We start from the raw sequence: 12008 nt of genomic DNA, 5'->3' as shown, positions 1-12008 counted from the left end.
CGTGAATTCACGGGTAAAAAGTACTAGGTTTTATATTTCTAACCAGCTGTTGTTTAGTTTTGCAAGAGATGACCTCACTATCAAGCTCTAAGTCACATAAAGTAGCAATGTCACATCAGAAAAAGTTAATTTTTTATTTAATGTAATTGTTGTTAGTGGATCTAAGGAACTCTCATTAAGTGTTGATAAGGACTCCTTATTAAAATGTTTCCTTAATGAATCTGCTCTTAAAATCGTATTCCCTGACATTTCTTTCCTGTAAACCTCTGTAATAATATTATCCTTGCCACTACTAAGCTTAACATCAAGATAAGATATTCTTTCATTTGATGTAATATAGGTAAATTTTAGATTGTCATTATTAAAATTTAGGTATTTGACAAAGTCAGCTAAAACATCATCTGCCCCATTCCAAAAATTGAGCATATCGTCAATATAGCGTGTATAGTAAATTATGTTGTGCTTAAATTTATTTTGATCCCCAAATAGTCTCCTATTCTTATAGTCTGCCAAATAGAGATTGGCATACGATGGGGCAAATTTTGCCCCCATCGCTGTGCCTCTCTGTTGTAATGTAGAAATTTCCATTGAAAATAAAATAATTATGACTCAGTAGAAATGTAGTCACTTCTAATAAAAATTCAATCAAATATGAGTCATAATTAGAATATTTCAATAGCATTCTCTCCATAGCTCTAATGCCCAATTCATGTGGAATACACGAGTACAATGAAATTACATCCATGGTCACAAAGCTATATTCTGGTTGCCATCTGAATTCATGTAATGATCAAGAAGATGTTTTGTGTCCCTGAGAAACCCAGGGAGGGACTGTACAACTGGCTGTAATTGGGCATCAAGCCATTCACCCAATTTTTCTCCTAATGAACCTATGGCGGAGATTATTGGTCTACCTGGGGGGTTGACAAGTGATTTGTGTACCATGGCCAAAAACTAAAAGAGGAATTCTCGGATGTTCAACATAAATAGACTCTCAAACTCTATTGGAAATGATACCTTTATCTCTACCCTCATCTAATAGATGTGTGAGTTCTCTTTGAAACTTTGTAGTAGGATTAAAAGTCAGTTTTTTGTAAGTATCTAGATCTTCAAGCTGTCTGAATGCTTCATCTAAATATTGGTTTTTATTTAAAATGACAATCGAAACACCTTTGTCAGAATCTAACACCACTATGTCTTTATTATTAAATTTTTTATCCAAAGCACATTTTTCTTTCTTGCTCAAATTCATATACTTCTTATCTCCCTTTGTAGAAATTTGTTCAGCTAACTGTGTTAGATCTTGTTCTAAAATAGAATGAAACACCTCTATTAAGTCAGTACGTGAATTCACTGGGTAAAAAGTACTAGGTTTTATATTTCTAACCAGCTGTTTAGTTTTGCAAGAGATTACCTCACTATCAAGCTCTAAGTCACATAAAGTAGCAATGTCACATAATTCAGAAAAAGTCAATTTTTAATTTAATGTAATTGTTGTTAATGGATCTAAGGAACTCTCATTAAGTGTTGATAAGGACTCCTTATTAAAATTTTTCTTTAATGTTATTTTACGTACAAATTTATTCAAATCCAAATAATACTGGAAAGGTTAAAGTCCTGTGTCGGGGTGAATCCAAGTCCTTTTGACAAAACAGCTTTTTCAAAATCATTTAGTGTGACATGGGATAGATTAATGATTTTTAGTTCTTCTTCATTCTTGTATTCTTGAATCGTTGTCGACTCGGATATCTGGGTAAATGAGGTGCTTGTGCACCCATTTCTCCTCTTTCTGCTGTCTTCAATTCCTTTCCCCCATTTTTTTGGCCTCGCACCCATATCTTCCACAGATTTTATAGTTGATCTGATGGGGGTCGACATTTATTTTGGTGTGTTAGACACCATGGAGCTTGTATCATCATTAGATTCAGTATTCTTAAAACTTGTGAATGTAACCTTTTTGTTTTTTTTGTTTTTTTTACTTTTGTCACCATTCTTATTTTTTTTCGATTTATTGTTATGATTTTTATTCGCTGCATTCCAATTATATAGAACTGCTAGGTCATAGTCCTTACAGTCTCTTGCATATTTCTTATATTTATTATCTGAAAGCTCTATGGCCATTTTATCCACTGTTTCATCCAGTTGTTTTTCAAAGGCCAAATATTTAGAATCGTCCTTAAATTCCACTAGTTGTATTTGCAGCGAATCAATCTCCTGTAATATAGTATCCCTTTGTTCCTTCTTAAAACAAATCAATTTTTCCATTAATATAAAGGAACAATCAGAAAGTGCTTGGTTCCATTCAGTCATAAATGACGGAAACTCCTTATGAAATGCAGGAAATTTCTTAAATCTCAGACCTCTTGGTATTTTCTTTTCTTTCACATATAAGCTCAGGAACTCAATGTCGCACCATAATTTTAACTCTTTAATATGCAATTTCTCCTTTTTAGAAAACAAAGTTCCCAGTTCCATTTTAAAATCATTGTCTGGTACTGTGCCTTTAAATAAATTCTTAAACAGCCTCTTCTTATTACTGTCATCATGGGTTGCCATATCTCTTATAAAACGTCAAAGAGATAATATAGGATATAAAAGTTTCAATTAAAACCATATAATAGTAAGTCAGTCACTGTAGGAGAGTAATCAAAATCCAAATGTATACAGTGGCTTGTGTCGGACTGACACTATATTCAATAAGGTTAATTACAGTGTAGATAGAACAGTGTTCAGTATCCTTTAACACTATGAAATTGAGTAATACCTTATTGTATATGATATATCCTATGTAGTCAAAGTAAGTAAGTGTTGTATTCAAACGTTATGGCAATATCACAATCGTTTACTGCACTCGGTACCAATGCAGCACATACCTTGACACAGCCAGGGTAAATCTTCAGAGCATAATGATTTACTCACTTGCATCCACGGTTTAATACCAAACAGACTGGTCTCAAAGGGACATTCCAGGTAAACGTGTTAATTCTCTGCCAGCCTCGTTAGGTGTGATACAACAACCTGGGACACCGTCTGTGTCCAAACAGCGTCCAGGCTAGTCCTTCGAGTGTTGAAAGGGCTCCCCTACAAACCCTCTTGAAACAAATAGATATGGTAGACAAAAGGTACAACACCTTCAAGAACGACAAACACCCATATTAAGACATCAGGAAGGCTGATGATACGTGATTAAAACGTCCATTTTAATGGTTATACATAGTAAAAGTTTGCAAAGGCACAGTAAGCACAGACCTGATTAAAGCTGACGCGTTTCCTGCCACACTCGGCACTTCATCAGAGCTAACAAACAGGTGCGTGATAATTCTTTTAAATACCTGTTGGAAGTGTTTGCCCTCCCCCTCCAGGTGCATAATACATTTCAAATTTTTAACAGCAATAGAGGAATATAAATAATAAAGAACTAAGATACACAAATAATTTTCTACAAAACTTATTATGGGAAATATATGTCCTAAGTTGTTGTATCGCACCTTACGAGGCTGGCAGAGAATTAACACGTTTACCTGGAATGCCCCTTTGAGACCAGTCTGTTCGGTATTAAACCATGGTTGCAAGTGAGTAAATGATTATGCTCTGAAGATTTACCCTGACTGTGTCAAGGTATGTGCTGCATTGGTACCAAGTGCGGTAAACGATTGTGATATTGCCATAACGTTTGAATACAACACTTATTTACTTTGACTACATAGAATATATCATATACAATAAGGTATTACTCAATTTCATAGTGTTAAAGGATACTAAACACTGTTCTATCTACACTGTAATTGTAATATATATGTAATATATATATTAGGGCTGCACGATTAATTGTGTATGCGATTTTAAACCGAGATTAATCGCCACGGTTTTAAAACCGAGAGAGTATGCGATTTTTAGCCCCGCCCCATTTGACGTCACCTATGACGTACAGGAGGGCCACCAACTTGCCGTGCCCACCTTTGCGACATTGAGCCGACTTACCGGGGAGCGCTGTGGTTGATGCGGGTTACAGGGAGGGGGTGCGCTGTGGCTGATGCGGGTTACAGAGAGGGGGGCCAACCTACCGGGGTGCGCTGTGGCTGATGCGGGTTACAGGGAGGGGGTGCGCTGTGGCTGATGCGGGCTACCGGGAGGGGGTGCGACTTTCCGGGGAGCACTGTGGCTGATGCGGCTTACAGGAGGGGGGTGCATTGTGGCTGATGCGGGTTACAGGGAGGGGGGTGCGCTGGGACTTATGTGGGTTGGGTGCTGATGGTGGTTAGAGGCGGTGCTTATGATGTTAAAGGGGGTGCTTATTGGGGGGTTACAGCGGGAGCTGATGGGACTTATGTAGGTTACAAAGGGGGGCTTATGAGGGTTACAGGAGGTCCAGAGTTACAGTGGAAGCTGATGGGGTTTATGTAGGTTACAGAGGGGGGGTTATGGGGGTTACAGGGGGTGCAGGGTTACAGTGGGAGCTGATGGGGCTTATGTGGGTTACAGAGGGGGGCTTATGAGGGTTACAGGAGGTGCTGATGTAAAAATTGCGACTAAATCACAATGCAATATATATATATATATATATATATATATATATATATACACACCTAGCACAAATATAGGCTCTCACTGAATTTGTATAAAAAAAAGAAGAAAGAAATTGTTTGTGGTCAGTCACCCTTTCCACATGCAGAATGTTACTGTTGAGTCCTGACAACAGTAAGTATCTTGCATTGCAGTTTAACACTGGGCTCAATGTTTGGATTGTCACTGCATGGTCTTGGCAAGAGTATAAGAGCACAATGGTTGGGCATAGCAGCAGGCCCCAGTGCTGAAGGCGCAGTAAAAGAGCAGAGCTTGGGCTTAGTAACACATGTAGAATGTCACTGCTTTGATCTGGGAAAAGGGCAGTAATTTATACAGTATTTGTAGCACTCTGTGCGCACCACTTTATTGTATCTCTCCTCTGGGTATGAGGCATACTGGGACTTGTAGTTTCCAGGTGCAGCCTAGAAGGCTGCCTGGCTCCAAATAGCCCATTAAATAAAAATATTAGCCGCCAATCAGCAAGCGCTACCCAGGGTGCTGATCCAAAAATAAGCCGGTTCATAAGCTTAGCATTCCTGGTTTACAAATAAAGATACCAAGAGAACAAAGAAACCTTGGTAATAGGAGTAAATTAGAAAGTTGCTTAAAATTGCATACTCTATCTGAATCATGATAGAAACAAATTGGTTTCATATCCCTTTAGTCTTACAGGCAGTCATGGTTTTGAACTGAAATTTAGAGCTGGAAAGTGAATTTTAAAATGTTTAACACTAAACACCTCTTTATTGTAAATGCTTTTGCAAAACTGACTGTTATCCAGTAAAATATAATAACTGCCCTCAGTCATAATTTTTTTCTAAAGCCAATGCTTTGCACATTGATACTGAGAGGTATGTAAGCATAATAATTGCAATTGGACACTTTCTATGTGTTAAAACAATGCTTAATTAGTAATATATTTTTTCTGTTTGCTTATAGTGTGTGCCTTCTGCTATAGTACATTTTGCATCAGTGAAAAACAGAGGCAGTGTGGTAAGTGCAAGCATGTTTAACATTTCTACAAGCCTTAAAAGACCAGTCAACACAGTAGATTTGCATAATCAACAAATGCAAGATAACAAGACAATGCAATAGCACTTAGTCTGAACTTCAAATAAGTAGTAGATTTTTTTGCTGACAATTTAAGTTATGTCTATTTCCACTCCTCCTATACCATGTGACAGCCATCAGCCAATCACAAATGCATACACGTACCATGTGACAGCCTTCAGCCAATCTTAAATGCAAATACGTATATATGCTGTGAATTCTTGCACATGCTCAGTAGGAGCTGGTGACTCAAACAGTTTAAATATAAAAAGACTGTGCACTTTTGTTAATGGAAGTAAATTGGAAAGTTGTTTAAAATTTGCTCTATCTGAATAATGAAAGTTTTTTAAATTTTGACTTGAGTGTCCCTTTAATGGGCTAGATGCAATAACAGATTTTCTGGTCTCTCTCAACCCTTTTGCTGCTGATTTTACATACTTTGCTGCCTAAGTTTATATTGTTTTACACTTATTGTAACTGAACAGATTCAGTTGTTTTTATATGCTGTTTTTTTCAAGACACTAGACACTTTTATTAAATGACAACCATAAACAAGCATTGACAGTTACCATAAACATCACATTCCCTATAGTGAAATCATATTTGTATGACCATTAACTCTTGTTAAAACTTTTATATCTATTTAAATTTACAAGGATTTTATACATAACCAGTGTGCTCAAGAAATAAATAAATCTGAGCCTCACAGTTGCAGAGAGTTGGATACAGCAGACTGCTTTTCACTGCTATAACTTAAAGGGACATTAAACCCAAATGTTTTCTTTCATGATTCAGATAGAGAATACAATTTTAAACAGCATTCCAATTTATTTATATTGTCTAGTCTAATTTGCTGCATTCTTTAGATATCCTTTGTTGAAGAAATAACAATGCACAAGGGTGTGCCAATCACACGAGGCATCTATGTGCAGCCACCAATCAACAGCTACTGAGCCTTCAGCAAAGGATATCAAGAGAATAAAGCAAATTAGATAATAGAAGTCATTTAGAAAGTTGTTTAACCCCTTAACGACCAAGGACGTGCAGGGTACGTCCTCCAAAAACCGGTTGTTAATGACCCTGTACGTCCTCAAGGTTCTCAAGCACTTGAAGTGATCATGATCGCTTCCAGACGCTTTCAGGGTATTGCAGTGATGCCTCGATATTGAGGCATCCTGCAATACCCTTTTTTAAGCATCCAATGCAGAGAGAGTCACTCTGTGGCCCTCTCTGCATCGGCCATTGGTGGTACCGATCCTTGGTGGCAAGGAAAGGATACGGGGGAGGCGGGTGGGTGGCCCATCGCTGGAACAGTTCTGTCCAGTAGGGATCTGAGTTCCGGGAGTGTGAGGGGGCTAGAGCATCCCCGCGTCCGCTTTAAATCACAGCATGACAGCAAGTGTAAGGGAAAGTGGGAGAGGGAGGGGGAATCAATGTTGGGAAAGGGATCTTCGAGGGGGTAGGGTATTGAGGGGGGGGGGCAGCTACACTACGGAAAAAGTGGATTTACCTTTAAAAAAAACAAAAAAACTGCCGAATTTTATTGCAAAGTGGGTATTGGCAGACAGCTTCCAGAACACAAGATGGAGGCAATTAGGTAGAGGGGGGAGGGTTAGAGAGCTCTTTGGGGGGCTCAGGGAGGTTGGGTGGTAAGGGGGGATTCTGCACTACAGAAAATATATAATAAAAAAAATGATTTTTTTTTTATTTTTTTTTTAGACCGGCATACTTTCTGCCAGTACTTAAGATGGAGGTGACAATTGTGAGGTGGGGGAGGGAAGAGAGCTGTTTGAGAGGGGTCAGGAAGGGATCAGGGGGTGGGATGTGTCAGATGGGAGGCTGATCTCTACACTAAAGCTAAAATTAACCCTACAAGCTACCTAATTAAATTCTTCACCCTATGGGTAGACTTGATGGGCCTTTTAGGTTCTTATCTACCGTCAAAATCTATGTTTCACTGCTGGGCATAATACAAGTGTGGTGCGCAGCGGCATTTAGCGGCCCTCTAATTACCAAAATGTAATGCCAAAGCCATAAATGTCTGCTATTTCTGAACAAAGGGGATCCCAGAGAAGCATTTACAACCATTTGTGCCATAATTGCACAAGCTGTTTGTAAACAATTTCAGTGAGAAACTTAAAGTTTGTGAAAAAGTGAACGATTTTTTTTTATTTGGTGAAAAGGTGGCATGAAATATACCGAAATGGGCCTAGATAAATGCTTTGGGGTGTCTACTAAAATATATACATGTGAAGGGTTATTCAGGGATTCCTGACAGATATCAGTGTTACAATGTAACTATCGCTAATTTTGAAAAAACAAATGGTTTGGAAATAGCAAAGTGCTACTTGTACTTATTGCCCTATAACTTGCAAAGAAAATTTAGAAACTATTTAGCCTGGATGTTTTTTGGTGGTTGTAGATGTGTAACAGATTTTGGGGGTCAAAGTTAGAAAAAGTGTGGGGGGTTCAATTTTTTTCAGCATATTTTATAATTATTTTTATAGTAAATTATAAGATATAATGGTATCTTTAGTCCATTTAATGGCGAGAAAAACTGTATATAATATGTGTGGGTACAGTAAATGAGTAAGAGGAAAATTCTAAACACAAACACCGCAAAAATGTAAAAATAGCCCTGGTCCTTAACTGTAAGAAAATTGAAAAATGGTCTAGTCACTAAGGGGTTAAAATTGCATGCTCTTTCTAAATCATGAAAGAAAATAATTGGGTTTAATGTCCCTTTAACTCTGGGGGTATTTATGCAAATACCAACTAAATCGTAGTAAGCTAAGTAGAAAAAGTGGGAGGAGCAGCATGTTAGTTTGGGCCTAGGGCAACATGAAAACTAAATATGCCACTAACTTCAGTCAATATGACATGGCACTATACAAGCTAGATTATAGTTTGAATTTTAATTTTTACTTCCGGATTATAGATTCTTCATGGTAATAGTTAGAATTTGTCCAGCAAAAATGTTTCTTCAGTTTACAGCTTGATATTATCGCGGTCATGAAGACAGAATAGAACATAACAATTAACATGTTTTTGTATCACTACTGATAAGTAATGTTATTTATAGGTACAAATACACCAGTCATTAACGGAACATGCATGATAAATTATACGTTTATTTTTTCAGTTTGTTATATGAAGGCTTCTAAATGAGTTATCATTTTATAATGTCACGTGGATTTTGAGATATTATGTGGCTCAATGCAGATTGTTTAGTAATATATCTAATTCCACTTTACAACCATGTTTGTTTATATACTGTTTAGTTTTTTAAAAATATTTTTATCTATTATTTGTGTTGTAATTCAGCAAAATGCTAGTTAGAATGACAAAGGAAGCAGTACAATTTAAAATGACATGCAGTCAATCATGAATAAAAACTTAGTACAAGGAAATGAGAGACTATAATCTATTAAGTTATGTTGAGTAGAGCTAGTTTTTTATAATGTATGAGTAGTACTTTATTACTCATAAAGTATGGATGTGTGGGTTTCTAGATATAATCTTAAAAACTCCTCATGATGCATAATGTCATCTAAGGACATCCAAAGGCTTAATTACAGAACTAATCTATCAAGAAAAAGATCATGTGCCTCTCAGTGTAATGGTTCTGTATCACTAGGTGACTGTATAAGAATGAACCCCCAGATAAATAAGAAATTGGGCTTATTCCACTATTAACATTAAGGGCCTGATCATATAAAGCTCTCTGTGCTGGCAAGATTATGTAGGAAGCCTCACAGTACTGCAATTCTCCTTAAAGAATATAAGAAGAGAACATTTTAGCTTGAGAGCTGTTTATTTCACTATGCAGCGTTCTGGTTGTGAATGAGAGACACCCACAATGCTAAAAAAAAATGCCCACCAAGATGTTGCTAGATTTCTCTTCATGTTGGTGAGTTTTGATCATCAAACTGTAAGTGAGCTATTAACTTTCCCCAACTCTTGAAATATTCTGTTCTTTAGCTAGATATAAACCATTGTTTTGGCTGGCATATGTGCCAATGTCTGGTGGCAAGTTGGTTCATGGATACACCTGTGCTGTTGTCCAAAGACAGACAAAGAAATATTGCTATAATAATATCAAAATACCAAAAGGAATGCACTGTGCCAGTGGCTTCCTTTTGTGGTTAAATAAGTTAAAGGAACAATTAATATTTTTAGCACACTATGCTGTGTTTATTAATTTAATTACACAAATCTGAATATATTGTACCTGAAACTGTTGTAAGCAATAGATTACATTTGGTTAAACATATCACGTTGATTATAGGCTACAGTATGTAAGCATTAATATATTGTGCTTTTGTCAATAAGTGTATGTTTTCTATTCTTATAGCTTTCAAACTACCAGATTTTATTTGTAACATCATTTTCTATTACCACCACCTGTTTAATTTGGTTTGGATGTAAACTCGCCTTCAACCCATCAGCAATCAATGTAAGTAAAAAAACGAATGCCTAGATTGTAAGTTGAGCGTTATTGATCGCACAGGGTGCACTATCAATATTGCTGGGCAGCGCTAGGATTAGCATGCAAATTGGTATTACAAGTCAATGGTAAAGAAGAATTGCCAGAGAATGTTTTGGGGCGGTCGACATCCCTTTAGCAGGCACTATTTTTTTCAATAAATATTGCGATTGCACTAAACATCACTCATATTACAATTTTAAAGTTATGTGTTGTGTTCAACCACAACACATAACAGCGCTAAAAAGTTGTAGATACATATACATACATAAATCTATATTTTGAAATAAAAAGAACATTTTCTTCTAAGTGAAGAGAAAAGGTATTTGAAGTATTTCTTAGCGCATCTTTGGCTTTAGCTTGTTCTAGCGCACCTTCAGGTTAGTGCGTGAGTGAAAGCCAGAAGAATCGCTTGTAGCGCGCCCCATAGAAGTCTAGCCTAATATGTTTATTTGTAACATCATTTTTATCCTAAATCTTTTGTTTTTTTATATGTTAATCTGCCAACTTTTAGGAAGAAATTAAGTGACTGAATAGTAATGGTCAATAGTTTCAACATCCCTCTTATACAGTTGTAAATGTTAAAAGGGCACTCCAGTCAAAAAAAAAAAAAAAAAATAACCCTGCAATATCAATATTGATCTCAAAATAAGTGCTGTTTGGTGGAATTCAAATGAATTATATAGTTAGTGCTTAAAGGGACATTTAAACCCACATTTTTTCTTTCATGATTCAGATAAAGAATACAATTTTTTAAACATCCCAATTTACTTCTATTATCTAATTTGCTTCATTATTTAGATATACTTTGTTGAAGAAATAGCAATGCACATGGGTGAGCCAATCACACAAGCCATCTATGTGTAGCCACCAATCAGCAGCTACTGAGCCTATCTAGATATGCTTTTCAGCACAGAATATCGAGAGACTTAAAGGGACACTGAACCCAATTTTTTTCTTTTGTGATTCAGATAGAGCATGCAATATTAAGCAACTTTCTAATTTACTTCTACTATCAAATTTTCTTCATTCCCTTGGTATCTTTATTTGAAAACCAAGAATGTAAGCCCATTTTTGGTGAACAACCTGGGTTGTCTTTGCTGATTGGACAGCACCACTGAACCAAAAAATTGTCTGGCTCCTTAGCTTAGATGCCTTCAAATAAAGATAGCAAGAGAACAAAGACACATTGATAATAAATTAGAAAGTTGCTTAAAATTGCATGCTCCCAAATTTGGGTTCAGTGTCCCTTTAAGCAATTTAGATAATAGAAGTAAACGAGAAAGTTGTTTAAAATGACATGCTCTTTCTAAATCATGAGAGAAAAAATTTGGCCTTATGTCCCTTTAAGGAATTTACCAATATGAGGGTGATCACTAGCAGTTGTGCATTTGAATGCAACATCACACATCCTATGTGAGGCTATAACAGACAGACTAAATTCTCACAGTTTTGCACATTGATATCTGCTCTCCGTTTTATTCTATGGCTCAGTGGAAAGACATATTTATACAATTTAAAAAAAAAATTATGATCAATTTTACTTCATTCTCTTGGTATCATTTGTTGAAGGAGTAGCAATGCACTACTGTGAGCTGGCTGAACACATCAGTCAGCCAATAGCAGCAGTCATATACATGCAGTCTCTAATCAGCAGGTATGTCCCAGTGGTTAATTGCTGCTCCTGAGCCTATCTAGGTATGCTCTTCAACTAAGGATACCAAGAAAATAAAGCAAATTAGATTATAGAAGTGAATTGGAAAGTTGCTTAAAATGCCATGCGCCATCTGAATCACAAAAGTTTAATTTAGACTTTGCTGTCCATTTAAAGAACCACTAAACACAGTAGAATAGCATAATCAATAAATTTAAAGTAAATAGACAATGCAACAACACTTAGTTTGAA

General features: G+C 36.5%; 1 protein-coding gene across 1 annotated transcript in view; it reads left to right on the top strand.

Moving 5' to 3' along the window:
* MLC1 (modulator of VRAC current 1) overlaps nucleotides 1–12008 on the top strand; it is a 188060-nt gene that overhangs the window by 5228 nt on the left and 170824 nt on the right. The window contains exons 3-4 of the mRNA XM_053716632.1: nucleotides 5506–5559; nucleotides 9971–10072. Coding sequence (XP_053572607.1) covers nucleotides 5506–5559; nucleotides 9971–10072 — 156 coding nt within the window. The remainder of the gene's footprint in view (nucleotides 1–5505; nucleotides 5560–9970; nucleotides 10073–12008) is intronic.

The sequence above is a fragment of the Bombina bombina genome, chromosome 6, assembly GCF_027579735.1.
Source record: "Bombina bombina isolate aBomBom1 chromosome 6, aBomBom1.pri, whole genome shotgun sequence".
NCBI classification, from domain to species: domain Eukaryota; kingdom Metazoa; phylum Chordata; class Amphibia; order Anura; family Bombinatoridae; genus Bombina; species Bombina bombina.
Note: the sequence above shows the minus strand (reverse complement) of the source record. Positions and strands in the feature narration are given on the sequence as shown.